This window comes from Protopterus annectens, chromosome 10.part0 (assembly GCF_019279795.1).
Source record: "Protopterus annectens isolate FY-2018-M chromosome 10.part0, PAN1.0, whole genome shotgun sequence".
Classification (NCBI taxonomy): Eukaryota; Metazoa; Chordata; order Ceratodontiformes; family Protopteridae; genus Protopterus; species Protopterus annectens.
Window position 1 is genome coordinate 106,123,348 of NC_056744.1, and position 16,624 is coordinate 106,139,971.

The window sequence follows — 16,624 nt, forward strand, 5'->3', positions numbered from 1 at the left end:
TTCAATTCAACATTCGTAACTGTCCTCAACTCCCTAGCTCCAATAAAAATAAAAAGAGTTAAAACTAAGACCGCCCCATGGCTCACCAAAGATACCAAAAAGATTATGCTACAAAGGGATAAAACCTGGAAAGCCTACCTCCAATACAAACAGCCAGAAATCTTGTTTAAATATAAACAGCTGAGAAACCTTTCCAGAAAAACAAGTCATTAGAGATAAAAAGTCTTACTACATCAAACTACAAGCAAATCATGGAAAAAAACCCAAACAATTCTGGAACTCTATTAATTCCCTCCTTAGGCCAGGTACAAAAAACAACTCCAGTCCTGACACCAGCAAATCTGACCTTGAAATTGCCTCTTTATTCAATACCTTCTTTACCTCTTCTATCGTTGAGCTAACCAAGACCTTTACCAACAATAACCCTCCACCACTCCCTGCTCAATCTTCCCCTCCCTCCTCTCCCCCCTTCTTTCGAATTCAAACCCGTCTACACCAACCTAATAAAGAAACTTCTCTCTAAACTAAAGCCTTGCTCCAATGCCCCTAACAGCATTCCTTCCTCCTTCCTAAAAATAGCCTCAGACGTTATTGCTCTGCCTATCAGCATCCTGATCAATAGATCACTACTTGAATCATATGTACCCAAACTATGGCGTACTGCATTTATTCTTCCATTCCACAAGGGTGGCAAAAACTGTAACGTCTCCAATTTCCACCCCATAGCCATCCTTTCCCCAATCTCCAAACTTCTTGAAAAATGCATCCACCTGCAACTCTTGCCATTCCTTACCAAACACCAGCTACTCTCTCCTACCCAACATGGCTTCCACCCAGGGCACAGTACCAACTCCACCCTTCTCTCCTTCTTACATTCTGTCAATTTAGCCCATGACTCTGGTAATATGGTATCCTCACTTCTGCTGGACTTATCTAAAGCTTTTTATACCATCTCCCATACCCACCTACTAAACCATCTCTCTAATCTCAACCTCTTCCAAAAAACTCTTTTATGGTTCTCCAGCTATCTTTCTGATAGGTCCCAAGCTGTGAAATGGGGCCAGGCCACCTCCAATTTCCTTTCTACCCCCACTGGAGTACCCCAAGGTTCCATACTTGGCCCATTGCTATTCAATATCTTTATTAATGATTTCCACAAAGCCATACCTAATACCAAAATCGTGCAATACGCTGATGATTCCACTTTGATCTGCTGTGCCACTAACCTAACAAAGCTCCAATTTCTGACACAAACTGTCTTCTCAACCACTGAAAACTGGATGCTCCAAAATCACCTCTCACTAAATGCCAACAAAACTAAGATCCTTCTATTCTCTCCCTCAAAATCCTCCCCTCTTGATAAAAACTCACTTCAAGTTACCACCTTTAACAACTTCACTATCGAGATCGTACCCTCTGCCAAACTTCTTGGTGCCACCATTGATGATCACCTAAAATTTAACACTCATATCCAGCTAAACATCAAGAAAACACACATAAAACTTGGCATACTTTACAGAAACAACCACTTCCTCTCTCCTACCACCAGACTAACTCTCACCACAACCTATCTCCTTCCCTCTCTACTGTATGGCACTCCTCTGCTCACTAATTTATCTTCCACACTTACTTCCAAACTGGAAGTATGTTACAATAAAATCTCCAGATTCGTCAGCAATGCCAAATCCTCCTCTCATCACTGCACCTCCCTTCACTCATTAAACTGGCTTGAACTCCCCAATCAACCTGACTTTCTCCAAATCACCACAACCCACAAATTATTGTTCCAACCCACTAATTGCCCTGCACTATCCAATATACTACAACCATATACCCCCCTCAGATCCCTTAGACCTACCCACCAAAACCTGATTACCGTTCAAAAAGCCAAGCGTCCAGCTGGTCAGCTTCTGTTATCCTTTTCCCTAGCTAAAAATGGAATGCTCTGCCCGCCACACTGAGGACCTGTGACAACCTTAATAACTTTAAAACTCAACTTCATTCCTACCTCTATCTAAACTGGAAATGCAACTGTACTCTTCAGCCCATACCTCTCAAGCTTTCCTCCCCCTTTACTCATGGATAACCTTCTTACCTTCCTAACCTCGCTTTCAAATGTAGATTGTATATGTAACTAAACAGTAAAATCTAGCTATTATGCTATATGCCAGTCTTTTTCTCCGAAATAAAACTGTAATTGTTTGTTTCTTTTTTTTCTTTTTTTTGAATGCAACCTGTTATTTGTAATGCAAACTGTCTTTGAAACTATTCGTGTAAGTAAACTTTGTGTTGTGGAGTTTTTCTCCCCGGTCCTCCACTGAAAATGGGCCCCCCAGGCCCAGTGGACCTCCCCGGTCATCAAACTGGAATAAATAATAAATAAATATTAATAATATATTTACTTACATAGAGATACTGCTCAAGTTTTAATTTCCACAGATAGAGTCAGAAAGTCAGGTCTCCAAAACATTTACTACTCAGTACCATACAAGCTCTTATTTCTGCAGTGTGTGTGTTTTCTTAAAGAGGAAATGGTACTGTACATGGCATACAAGTACTATAGATGGGGTCTTTGTAGTTTCCACACAAAGACACAAGTTTAATAAACAGTAAAAATGATGCAGCATGTCATTGCCCAGTAGTATAAGTCTGGAAACTACCATGAAAAGTTTACAGCTTGGAAGTGTTGTGAATTTGTCATTACAATGAGATACACAGAAGCAAACTCACCTTATCTCCTGGCAGAAAGAGAATTCGGTATCAAATTGGTATAGTGACAGAAGAAGAATGTTGTGCGTTTCAATGCCGAGGTGACCTACTATTGTTGTTACATCATAATGGGTCAGCAGCCTGGAGAATGTGGTGACCTGACAAAGGATAAAGTACCAGCTTGTGAATATGCAAATTAATTCAGGTGAAAGCCATCAAAGACTTAATTTGGGAACCAAGATCTGTCACACTCAGACTGAAAATGTGTTAGTGTTTCATTCTTGATGCAAAGTTGTACTTTTCTTCTATCATTACAAAACATCTAAAAAGGAAGCAATGATTACGAGACAGCAGCAAAAACACATGAGCTATAAGGAGAATGCAGCACCACATTCCAAGGAAGGCATCCTAAAATAGAAAGCACAGATAACCCAAGAGGGATAGCTGGCACACTACTTAAGTATTTATAAACAGAATGCGTATAAGCAGCACAGAAGGCTCATTATCATCCATGGCTGTATTTTATCAAAAATAAATGACACTTTTCCGTTATTGGGGCAACACTTCTAATGAGCGCTTGAAATCTTAGCACGCACTCGCAAGGATCGCACAGCTCCTGCTGATGTGGGTACCATACACACTTATTTTCCTGTCAGATTTACAGTTCTTATTTCTCGTGCCTCATGGATTATAATGATAAACCATTTCTTTTATTAAATGTCGGTGCTCCATTTTCTGCTCAATAATAGTTTGACTTAATTTCTGAGTTAAGCAGTTGAAAACAACCATAGTTGATTAAACAACCATACTAGGTTTTAGAAACCTTTGGAATGTATCTGCACAGTTGTGATCTGACACTGCATAAGCAGTTGTTTTCCCATTCTTTCTTTCTTCTGATTTTTTTTTTTTTTTTGAGAAACGCTTAAAATATCAATGTTGATCATGCCATATTAGCCTTGTAACACAGCTTCACTGCCAAGTTTGCTGGTAAAAAAATACATTTGTTTCATTATGTACTTTATGCACAATGCCTTTTTAGTACAGCATGGGCCATTTCTCATTGGATTATTTTGTTTCATTTAGCGTTGGTAGACTGGTCCCAAGAGCCCCATTTTCAGCTTTTACCTTGTTGCAGAGTGAAATTATTAATGTCTTTACGATTTATGCAGTAGAAACAGTACAGCATGATTGTACAGTATTTCAAAACAAAATGGGATAGAGTTCTGTAGCTGTTCAAAGCAAAAAACTCCACTAATTAGAGAAGGTAGAGTTCACATTTGAATTGGTCTCTAGGAGATCTTAACTTATCCTCACATGTGCTTATGAACCTTGAAAGGTGGTTAAGATGAGACTTGAATTTTGGATGAGTGAGTAGGAACCTGATATTCGGTGGGATCGTCTTCCAATAATGTAGGTCCCAGTAGGAGAATGCTTATGTGAAGCACTGAGATGGATACCATGAGGTAAGAGGAGGGAAGGGGATCGCATCTGATGTTAAAAGGTATTAGCTAAAAAGTTCTGTTTTTAAAGAAAGAAAACTTCTAGCTTTTCCATTAAAAAGGTTACATTATTTGCATGTAAAATGTTGTGCTTGTACTACACTGAGATGTCATGTTACTTCTGTCAAACCAGACAAACACTGCAGCACATTAATGTCTGTTTCTTTCTCTTTCAAAACAATTGCTTTAGGGCTAAAAGTTGTGTGATCCTTGCATGCGCGTGCTAGCGCGTTAGGAGTGTTGCCCTGATAATGGAAAAGTACCAAATAAATAAATAAATAAATAAAATGTAAAGCACACAACCAAAGCAAGCGGGGTCATTAACTTATTTTAGCATGGAAGTCCAGCATGTCCATCAAAAAAGTCAGTAGGTTAAAATCAGTAAAGAATAAACATTTTTCATTTATAATACATATACAAACTGCTTACACGCAGTATACAGAAAGCAGAGGAAGATTTTAAATCTAAAGTTTGCTTTTCACTTTCTCAAGTTCAAATCTCTTGGCCTAATAAAAAATGTACAGGGTAGCCTGTGAAGGCTGTCACTTGCTATTTCTGACAGTTTGCTTGTTAAAAACAATCTAAGGTTGCTGAGTAACAGAATCCTCAGCAAAACATCAGAATCAAATGTCCAGTGTTCTACATTCCAAAAAGCTTTTACTTTTGCTACATAAATTCAAACCAAAGGGCAAGAGCTTTATTAAGATGTGCACATATGGTCTGTGGCAGGACAGTTAAATAAAAACTTTGCAAAGCAAATAACTCTGGATTATCAGTGACCAGTTCCAGATGTTATGAAACCATATGGTTTTACAGATACAAAGGCAAAAAAAAAAAAAAAAAAGAAAAAGAAAAGATAAGAAAACGGAATACTGAACAGAACCACATATTCAGTTAACACAGTATGAAAATAAACATGCTGTTACTCAATTATATAACACCGTGTTTCTTACGTAATCCATCTAAACTCGTTAAATACAAAAGGCCACATAGGACTTAATTTTTTTATATATATTTTTTTAATTTCTTATTTCACCTGACAGCAATACTTTTGTTCTATTTTTTCTTAAGAAAAACTGTCTTATTTTACCTGACAGTGGTCATCCCAATTTTAACTCATCCAAAATAACATTACCTTGCCTGCAGGTGTAACCACCCTGCAAAACGACCCCCTGTGTCAGTTTTCCATCTGAGGAGAAACTAAACAGGAGTGATCATCAGTCAGCTGTAGCTGAAGTCCTCCAAGCAGAAATATTGTTTTCCTAATCTTCCCTGGGAATGTTTACAATACAATGATACAACTGAATTGCATATCTCAATGTGATGTTTTAGCAGACATCACAGTTAGCAACTGTCCCAGTGGGCAGAATCCCAAATTCCACAGGAGGTCCATATTGTGAAAAAAGCTTTCCCATCCCCAACTTTGATGGCATCTTTGTTATTGATGTGTTTAACCTCCTCATCAGGCCAACTCCCTCAAGTCCTTTTGATCACAGTCTGTCAGTTTCAATCTATCCTGTCAAGCCAGCTCTCTATCAATGAATTCTTTAAATGGAATAGGGCTCTCCAAGAGGTAAAGCATCTCTAGAGGGTGTAACATCAATGCCGTGAAATGGCCAAACTATATACTAAACAATTTGTATTTTAGGGGAAAATTTTCATAAAAAGTAAAGTAGGAAAAAGTTCAGATGCCACGGCAAGAGAAGAGCCTCAATGCCAAGTAGTGCAACACCTATACAATGAAATTAACTTGTACTTTATGTGGAAAAACTTAATAAAATGTTTATCAATAAAAACAAAGCATATGTAGTTTTGTGTGTTATAGATTTAAAATAAAGATTTATTGAAAAAATAAACACATGAAAACTGCAGTCGCTTACCTCCGTGAACCTCAATTGCCATGACTCTGAACTGGCCATATAGTATTTCATATAGTCAATTAATGAACGATGATGCTGGTTGACAAAATATTCATCCCACAGTTTTCTTACTTCATCCATTCCGAGTTTTGAAGACTGCAGGCGCACAACAGCATCTGGAGTTGTACATGCTAGAAGGGCGCACTTTGCAAGATGCAACACTTCATTATTGGGTACCTGGTTTACTTCTTCAGAAGAAGTTGTTACTTGGAGTAAGATACTTGCTATAGCATCTTTATGGAAACCAACAAACACATCAGAGATGGCATATTCCAGTCGGTCTTGCATTGCAGATGATCTGAATGATTCAACCCATTCATTCAGATGGCTAACCACTGCTTGCAGCCTTGGACTAAGCACTTCACTCATATCCAAGTTGTGCTTTTCTAGTCTATTTATTAGTGGGACAGGAAAGTGCCTATAGACAACTTCTCTGTCTTCTACAACTATCAGACGAAATTTTGAATGTACTCTGCACTTGACTCTGTGGGTTCCCAATCCAAGATCTACATATTGCTGTCCTCCTAGGTAGACATAGTATTGGTTCAGAGCATCATACAGGCTTTCGTACAAGTTCTGAAGGTTAAGTAATATCACTGTCTTTCCAGTTTCCATGCAGGTCTTCACACGATTTACATTTCGACATATCTGAGCATACTCTTGGTCTTTTGGGAAACTCGACCCAAATATAATCTGTGGATGAAAGTCTTTAATTTGCTGCTGCAGAATTTGTAGAGCTGCATAATTTTTGGTGAGGAGCAGGAGGTAACGGCACTCACTGTCATTGAAAATGTTTTCCTTCACCATGTCCAAAGTGCAGGTATTAGGATAAGAAGTGCCAGAATGGAGAAAAAATTAAGAGGGTTAAAGTCATCTTTGCCACTGAAGTTTCGTAAAATGGCTTTTGCAAGTTCTGCATGTGAAGGTTCTGAGTTATCCCTGCTGGTTATGGCAAAGATCATTTTTATCAAGCTGTAAAAATCTCTCAGGCCAAAGAACTGTCCATTTTGACTGTGACATATTTTTAGATAAGCCTTGGCAAGTGATGGGAAAATGTGCTGCACCTTCTGTAGGATACTTTGGTCTGACTTGCAGATACCCTCAGCAGTTTGAATAAGTTCTGTTTCACTGGGGTCCCACCGGGAAACAAAGATTCCTCGGTTCATCTTTGCTGGATCCAAAGCCCAGTTGGAAATGCCTATGAAACCAACCTTCTTGTACTCAACAGGTATATCATCAATGCAGCCATCCTCCAAAAGTGGGTGCAATGTCTTCAGTGGCATCTGTGGTGAGTCTTCAGCTAAACCAATTTCATCCAGTACAACTACAGAGACATATTCACTGAGGTTCTTGTCTTTCTGGAATCGAGAGCACTGCTTGAAAGTATTTATGATACCTTCAGATGTGGAATGAGGGCTGCACTGAAAGGACACCATGTGGACTTGTTTTAACTGTTTGAAAAAATCATTGTGGGCTGTCTGACCTTGCATGGCATCTGCCACAACAGTTTTGGCCAAGGACTTGGAGCTGCCTGGTTTTCCAACAAGAAAAAGAGGAATCTTCATTTCAATGCATACTATCATAAGAAAGACATTCTCCTTCAAAGCTAAGTTTTTTGCAATTGTTTTTCGAGTTTTTATGTGTTTTAAAAATGTATTCTGACAAGAAGAGAGTTCCTCACGCATGACATCTACTGAATTATAAACTGATGGAAAATATTTACATATTGTTTTCAAATATTTATCTCGATTAATTAGTGATGGATAGTAGCATACACCCACTGCCAGTATGAGAGACTTACAGGTAACATCAATGAGATTTACGGAGGATGGGAAAAGCATGTTTCGGTGACTGTAAAACCACACCAAAACCCTCATAGACCTCTCTACATCTCTCAAACTTACAAAACTGCATTCATTTTTACTACTGCGCATGAACTGCTGGGAAGCTGCTAGTACTCTAGCAATTAGTATAAAACATTCAGGAGGAAGATCATTTTCATGGACATATCTCACTACAATCTGAGTAATATAGGCCTTTTCTGTAGTGTCACTTAACTGTCCAAAGTCCCATACTAATGGAATCAAGCTTGGGGGCAGTGGATGGACTCTGTATACTAGCTGTCTGAGGGGTACATCACCAAGACGGTCTTCTGTTTCTTTGGCTTTAACTCGATAACCTAATCCAGCCAGTTCCAAGTGTTCTATCATGGCACTTGAATGCCTCCTATATGGATTACAGGCTGCAATAATTTTAAGCCCTGTCTCTTGCAACATCTCCTCACCTTTGATTGTTTTGTCACAAAGGATCTCTTTGATAGCATAAATTGCTTCTGTGGTGTTGGCTTCATCAAAAAATATGACAGTGTCTAAATTATAATTGCGTTTGTTTTTCACAGCTAGCACCTGTGCTTCTCTGATTTTTTCATAAATCATTTCAGATGTTGTTCCACCATGGATTTTAACTAGCTTCATATTTTCAGTCCGTTTGCTGCCCTTCTGTAGATCACATAGGAACTTCACCAGTCTTGTCTTTCCACATCCTGTTTCACCCATAATTATGACAGGAATGTCACATCTAAATCTCATCTGAATAGCAAGCATTTTCATCACATTATCCTCTGTCAGCTCATAGGTTGGGTCTGGGTCTATTTCTCCTTCAACTCCAAGAACTAATGATAGTTTTCTGATCTTCTTATCTCTTGCAAGATCATCAAAATCTTCATTAAATGCAATCTTCTGAAGACTCAGACCATGATGTAAGTCTGAAGACAATATTCCTCCTCTAAGCACTTCACCGGTTCGGGGATCTACTGCATTAAAACAGCCAGATTTTTGTTTCTGCAAATGAAATCCAAGAAAAGTCATAGATAAATGATCGGCATTAAAAAATATGTATGGATGTGGTTTATTTTCCCACCTCTTCCTGATGACAAATGGTGCCAGATCCTCCTCCTCAAGGGATGAAGAAAACAAGGGACTTTCGTCTGATGTATTAAGTGATGGTGTGGCAAAATCCTGGGCCATTAGGATCATAAACTCAACAATGAAGGTTTTAAAACCATCTAGTGTACCAGCAAACATAACAGGGTTACAAAATGCTGAATGTTCACAATCCTTCAACTGGAAATTAAGGAACCAACAGAAATTTCTTAACTCTGACCAAGAAGGATCTTTAATGCCACAGTAATTAAGCAAGTAGAAGAGGCATTCAGTATGTGTTCCCTTGGGTAGGGTATTTCTGTATACAAATGTGTCCAGATCTTCTTTATTGCTAAATCTTTTTAAATAATGATAAGGTCTTTGAAAGTCTTCACTAATAAATGTTTTTTCATCCATCAATGGGTTAAGAATTTTGCAATACTGGCCCTTCTTTTTCTTTAGTAGTAAAGTGTTCACTTCTCGTGGCGTACTGCAGTGAATTGTAGGCAGCACATCCAAAAGTCCTCTTAACTGGAAGACAAACAAACAAAAACATTACATGGATGTACAGACATCTTTATCAATAGAGACACAATATATAACATGTACTTTTCAAATATTTATTTACTATAAAAATTAAGGTTGTGCAAATTTAATTTTTAAGATTTTATGGCAAAATTTGAAAACCTTATTGTGTTCATCCATGTTTGACCCTGTAATGACATGGATAATAAACCTGGACACCTAAACTAAACATATACTTGTTTTTTAAAATATGAATCTATTCTGCATGATTACAAAAAGGTTACAGTTGTGTGTTAACTCAACACAAAGCAAATATACAAATAATAGGGCCATTGTTGCAGGGTTGACATATCTGTAGAGGAATCAAGCCAGAGGAGGAAGTTAACTTACTAGCCGTATTTTTCAGCTGCTGGATAACCCCTAGCATGCAAAACTATAATTTTAGGTTGTGGACTTATACAGCAGCTCAACTATAAAAGAAAAAAAAACAACTCCTACACAACTTACCTCTGTTCTTTTATTTCCAATACCCAGAAAAACATAGACAAACAGACTACAACAACAAATGCTCCTGCTGCAGAGTATGGAGGCCCCACAGAAAGAGCACACACACACACACACACACACACACACACACACACACACACACACACACACAACTGAATACATATATAAATATATAGAGAGACAGACAGAGAAAGAGAGACGCACATTATTTTCAGAGGTGTGTGTGTGTGTGTGTGTGTGTGTGTGTGTGTGTGTGTGTGTGTGTGTGTTACACATACATACATATTAGTTCTGGTTTAAGCACTTGGGCTTTGGGCCAGTTATTTTACATTAAGAAGGTGTGGTCTGCACTCATGGGAGGAGAGAGTAGATTCTGCCCTTCTGAGCTGGGAGTTTCTGGTTAAAGACTTATTGTGCCTGCTTATTTGAACTGTTTCTTTCTGAAATTGGTACGCCTTGTTTGCTGTAGCATAGACTAGATTCAGACCTGCTGAATCTAGTTTGTTTGTATAACTTGAGCAGGGAAAAAGTTCCCCTGCATCCTAGTGGCAGGAGTGTGCAGTTAGAACTTGTCTAATCGAAGACTGCTGGAACGGGGCTCAGTTTTTAGCTTTTTCTTGGTTAATTGGTTTCAGTTTGCTCATTTGCTACTGTTATATTAAAAAAAAATACACTTTATGCATCGCCGCTTAGCTAGGGTTAAACTATTCCCGGCGCCATAAAGTCTGCTCTTCAAAATTTCCCTTAGAACTAGCCATATTGTTAGTTTTAGCACTCAAATCTGTTTCTTTGAGCTCAGCACTTGTTCAGAACTCATTACAATCCGCGGTGGTACAGCGGTAGCATTGTTGCCTCACAGCAAGAGGTTCTCCTGTTCAATTCACGGCTGGAGTGCCTTCTGTGTGGAGTCTGCATGTCCTCCCCGCGGTCGAGTGGTCTCCAAAAGACATGCGTAAATGGGCGTGCCTTCGCTAAAGGTTGGGCATCGGGCTGGCAACTCGGCACCATAGAAATAAAATCTACTGGCAATCATTAGCGGACCGGAGTTCCGCTGTGGCGACCTCTAACTGGGAAAAGCCGAAAAGACAAACAACAACAACTTGTTCAGAACTCATTGTAAGCACTAAATAAGCTACCAATTACTACAGCACTCAACTTTCCTCACTTGTCTAGAGGAAAACAGTTTTTACTACTTAATAAATAAGCACCTATCCAGGCATGTTTAAGGGTTAGCTCCTGTTTTTTCTCATGTCTACCTGATGAATCCGGGCATCTTGGGGCAATGCAGCAATTGCCTCATGTACACAGACAACCCTCTCCTCCTACCACCCAACACTATAACCTGTGAGAGATACACTTATATAGCCAAACTGGAAGCAAAGCTCTCTTCACCCAAGACTGGACTAGACAGTCAAGAGGAGAAAAGGTAAACACTGGCACCACACCACACTGATCACATAGTCCCTCAAATCTTCACCACCAAAGCACACACATAGAAACACAAAACACACACCTACATTCACAGAGGCTCTCAATAAAAATCTGCTCAAGCAACAGAGACCTCCAAAGCAGAAATGCAAGCAACCTCCACCCTCCAAAACAACCCAAATGACACATAGCCCACAAACTCAGTGTGCCGCTCAATCACAGCCCATAAGGCATAACAACGTACCCAACACTCTAGTCATAGGTGACTCTATAGTCAGGCACACTGATGTTCCAGTCACCAGGCTAAACAGGAGAAAGTTACTGTCAGCTGCCTGTCGGGTGCCAGGATCCGCCACATAATGCACGCACTCAGTTCACTCCACAACAAGTACAAATATGACTCTGTCATTGTCCATGTTGGTGTGAATGACCTGAGACGTACCTCCCTGGACTGCATGAAAAGAGACATGGAGGAGCTCTCTGATCTTGTAGCCCAGGCAGGTATGACCCTAGCCCATTAGTAGCATCCTGCCATCACCCAGAATGATACCACAGTACAAGGACAAAATGACTGACTTCAACAATTGGCTAAACTTCTGGTGTCATTCTAAGTGAATCCATTATCTGTCTGCCTGTAATGACATGATCGACAAGCCATGATGCTTTGCCAGAGATGGTCTGCATCTGTCACCCTTGGGATTCTGGATACTGGCTAAGGATCTTGCCACCCCTATAGTGCCTTTTTTAGGCAAGGTTCAAATGACAAATTCACCATCATAACAGGTACAAGCAAGCAAAATCTGAGGGTAATGCTACTGTGTGTGTTTGTGTGTGTTGCTGTGTGAGAGATGAGAGAAGGTAGATGTGTGTGTGTGTGTGTGTGTGTGTGCGTGTGTGTGTGTGTGTGTGTGTGTGTGTGTGTGTGTTCTGCATGAGAGCAGAAAGAAAGTAGGTGTGTGTGTGTGTGTGTGTGTGTGTGTGTGTGTGTGTGTGTGTGTGTGTGTGTGTGTGTGTGTGTGTGTGTGTGTGCTGCTGTGTGAGAGCAGAGTGATGGTTTGTTTGTGTATGTGTATTGTGTGAGAGCAGAGAGAAGGTAGGGGTGTGTGTGTGTGTGTGTGTGTGTGTGTGTGTGTGTGTGTGTGTGTGTGTGTGTGTGTGTGAGAGCAGGGAGAAGGTAGGTGTGTGTGTGTGTGTGTGTGTGTGTGTGTGTGTGAGAGAGTGTGTGCATGTGTGAGAGCAGGTAGGTGTTTGTGTGAGAGCAGAGAGCATGTAGGTGTGTGTATGTGTTTGTTGCTGTGTGAAAGCAGAGGGAAGGTAGGTTTGTGTGTTTAACATACTTCACAGCTATCCAGATTTAACCTCATAGTTTTGGTCTGTTGTTCATAAAATTTGTGGTGTTCTGGCAAATTATTGAGCACTGATGTCACTAAATAATGACATATGAGTTTCAGATTTCTTATCCTTCAGAAAATACATGCTAACACAAATACTGTTATTCTAGCAATTTTCTAAGTTAAAAGGAGCAATATTTAAAACCTATCCATATTTTAGGCCATTGTACCCCCATTATTTCAGCTTTGTCTGGATTGCTTGCACTAAGAGTTTGAGAGGTATGTGCAGATCTCAACTGTCGAGATTTTTGCAGAATGTCCTGTTTTTACCTTATATTTTTGGCCTATTCCTGAACATTTGTGGTTTTCTGGCAAATCGCTAAGGCTTGAAATAACTAGATAATGTCATACATTTCAGTTTTAAAATTTGTTTCCTTTTCAAAAATTATGTTAAGACAAATGCTATCATTCTAGCAACTTTCTAACTCTGTAAGAGCAATATTTAAAATCTATCCCTATTTTGAGGCCTTTATCCCCCATTATTTTAGGTTTTGTCCAGATTTCTTATGCTAAGAGGTTGAGAGGTATGGCTGTATGGTATGTAATGTCCCAGTTAGAGGGGAGGGCAGGTTAGTGATTAACTTGATCAGGCTTGACCCTTTAACTTGGTTACAGGAGACAATCCAGTTTACTGACTATCAGACAGCTGAAGGAATTGTGAGTGTCAGTGAAGACAAGAGTCTGAATCCTGTATACTGACTACCAGACTGCTGAAAGAATTGTGAGCTTCAGTAGAGACATGAGTCTGGACGGCCACGGTGGTGCAGCGGTTAGCATTGCCGCCTCACAGCAAGAGGTTCTCTGGTTCGATTCTCAGGTGGGGTGCCTTCTGTGCGGAGTGTGCATGTCCTCCCTGTGGTCATGTGGGTTTCCTCCGGGTGCTCTGGTTTCCTCCCACATCCCAAAGACATGTTTGTAGGTGGATTGGACACTCTAAATTGGCCCTAGGCATGAGTGTGTGCATGTGTGTGCCTTCTGTGGAAGGTTGGGTGCAGGGCTGGCAACTCCACTGCCAGTCATGAGTGGACAGGTGATCCACTGGGGCGACCCCTAACCGGGAAAAGCCAGAAGAAGTAGAGACATGAGTCTGAATCCTATACACCAACTACCAGACTGCTGACGGAACTGTGAGTTTGACTTTCAGTACATTTTCAGGGAATTATAGGTTTCAGTGAATTTTCATGGGATTATGAGTTTCAGTTCATTTTCATGGAACTGTAAGTTTCAAGGGAAGGTAAGTTTACTGTTACTCATGCTAAGTCTGTTTTCAATGTGTAACTGTTTTGTTTATCAAATGGCAGTCAGTGTTTGTGTTGTATAATTTGAAAGCAGTGCTAGTAACAATTTCCTTTTTGCAGAAGGCTGTGGATTCTACTCCCACATCATGTAGATGGAGTGCTGATACTGCAGTGCCCTTTTGACTGCCGTGTATCTGGTGCATTTTAAGGGGGGATAGGGGTTCTACACTCCTGAGTGTGTCCTCCTCTGTATGAGATGCCTAGTAACTATGAACTTGTCAGTTTTATCAGTCATTCCCTACTGCAATATTACAAGCTTACCAATTTTTTAACATAACATAGGCAATTAATTATTCAAGGGCAGCAGACAGTGAAATTGTACCTGAAACATTGAAATGTAAAGTCGTTTCGCAGTAACAGCGTCTTCATTAGTTACAGATCTCTTTAATGGGAAATTATTCAGATGACTTTTACTTCTGCAGAGGTTCTGCTTATTGAGTGATGTTGGTGGATTGTAATGACAGAAGTCTGAGTGGCCTTTTATGGTTGAAATTTTCTGAAATGGGTAGTTTTGTCATTATTGGTTAACACGTTTCATTGCTTGCTAGAAGAATGTTCAAAACTACAAATTTAAAACACATTCTAACAACTGGTGCTGTATTACAAGGAATATATTTTTAACAGAATCCGGAAAGTGACTGTAGCTACAATGGTCTTACATTACAACTGGCCTGCGTACCACACTGTGTTGTCCCATCTCACAAAGGGACATTTACAGTTACTGGCATTTAGTTGCAACCATGATACATTACAACAACTCTATATACAGGCCTGAACTTAGGTGAAATGGTGCCCTAGGCCAACTTTTCAGCCCGTCCTCACACACATACACTCTCCAGTCCTCCCCTCTGTTTCCCCCCCATCTTGGGCTCCTCATACCATGCACATTTCCTTTTTTCTTCCCTTTTTCACATTTTGCCTTACTCCTCAGCCTTTTCAAAAAGAAGTAACTTTCTGTGTGCTCTGAAGTTTGTTTAAAATTTTTTTTTTCTTTTTACACACTTACTGTGTATCCATGTTTACTGTTATTTCTGTCTTCATCTACCAGCCACATGTCAGGTTTTGTACTGACATCCATATCCAAATTTTATGTTTTAATTATTTGTCCCTCAATTTTTTTTTGTAATCTTCTGGCATATAAAATGATTTGGGGTAGATTTAATGTTTGTAGTGTCTTTAGATGTTTTAGGGCGACCACGGTGGTGCAGCGGTTAACGTTGCCGCCTCACAGCAAGAGGTTCTCCGGTTTGATCCTTGGCTGGGGTGCCTTCTGTGCTGAGTCTGCATGTCCTCCCTGTAGTCATGTGGGTTTCCTTCGGGTGCTCCGGTTTCCTCCCACATCCCAAAGACATGCTGTAGGTGGATTGGACACTCTAAATTGGCCCTAGGTTTGAGTGAGTGCATGTGTGTGCCTTCTGTGGAAGGTTGGGCGCCGGGCTGACAACTCGACACCGTAAAACTCCACTGCCAGTCATGAGCGGACAGGTGATCCGCTGTGGCGACCCCTAACCGGGAAACGCCAAAAGAAAAAAAATAATCAGGAAGGTGACTCAAAGAACACATACTTGTATGCATGGCCCTACAAATGTGTGAAAGGTTCCTATGGTTTGAAAACAGCCCAAAGGTAAACTTAATCCTCCACTGGCCAGATGCATTTTCTTTGAATGAAGGTTTTAATGCTGTTTCAATGAGTATGAGTTTCAAGGGCAGAGAAGTTTACTGCTCATGCTAAGTTTATTTTCATTGTGAGACTGTATTGTTTGTTTAGCAAATGGCTATCAATGTTTGTGCTATTTATTTCAATATCTGTAATCATTGTAAAAATAAATAAGAAAACAGTATGCACACTGACAGGTTTGAACAGTGTTTATGGTAACTGAGGAGAAACAGCCAACTAATGGAACACAAGAATGGCTGGGTATGGGGCTGCTGCTGGGGGGTAGAGGGTTTCTGTGGGAGGGGCTGCTCTGGGGGGGGGGGCAGATGTATTACATACCTAGGGTTCCATTTGACCATGATCCGGCTCTGGTATTTTGCACTATTTACTATAAACTATCGGAAGTTAGAATGAAACAATGAAGTGTCAGTGGTAAAAAATAATAAGTGGTTTCATTTCATGTTTGGCAATAAAGGAATGAAAATGCTTATTTTTTACAACTGACACTTTGCTGTCTCATTCCATCTTCTGATAGTTTATGCTTTTCACTATTATTTACTGTTTATCAGTAACTGCCATATTGTTGAAAATGCCAGTGCAGTTCTATGGATTGTAGACCTCAACTGAACTGAACCCCCCCCCCCCCAGGTGCATTTTGGCCAGTCATTTATGAAGTAATAACAGTAAAAATAATAATGACAACAATGATAATGGTGATAAGGCTTAATGCATGCAAGAAACTGGAATAACTTTGACTTTGCTGTTACTGT

General features: G+C 39.9%; 1 protein-coding gene across 1 annotated transcript in view; it reads right to left on the minus strand.

Annotated features, from left to right (window-relative positions):
- LOC122812984 (E3 ubiquitin-protein ligase rnf213-alpha-like) overlaps nt 1–16,624 on the minus strand; it is a 1,982,151-nt gene that overhangs the window by 1,154,500 nt on the left and 811,027 nt on the right. The window contains 3 exon segments of the mRNA XM_044085079.1: nt 2,731–2,867; nt 6,089–6,957; nt 6,960–9,579. Coding sequence (XP_043941014.1) covers nt 2,731–2,867; nt 6,089–6,957; nt 6,960–9,579 — 3,626 coding nt within the window.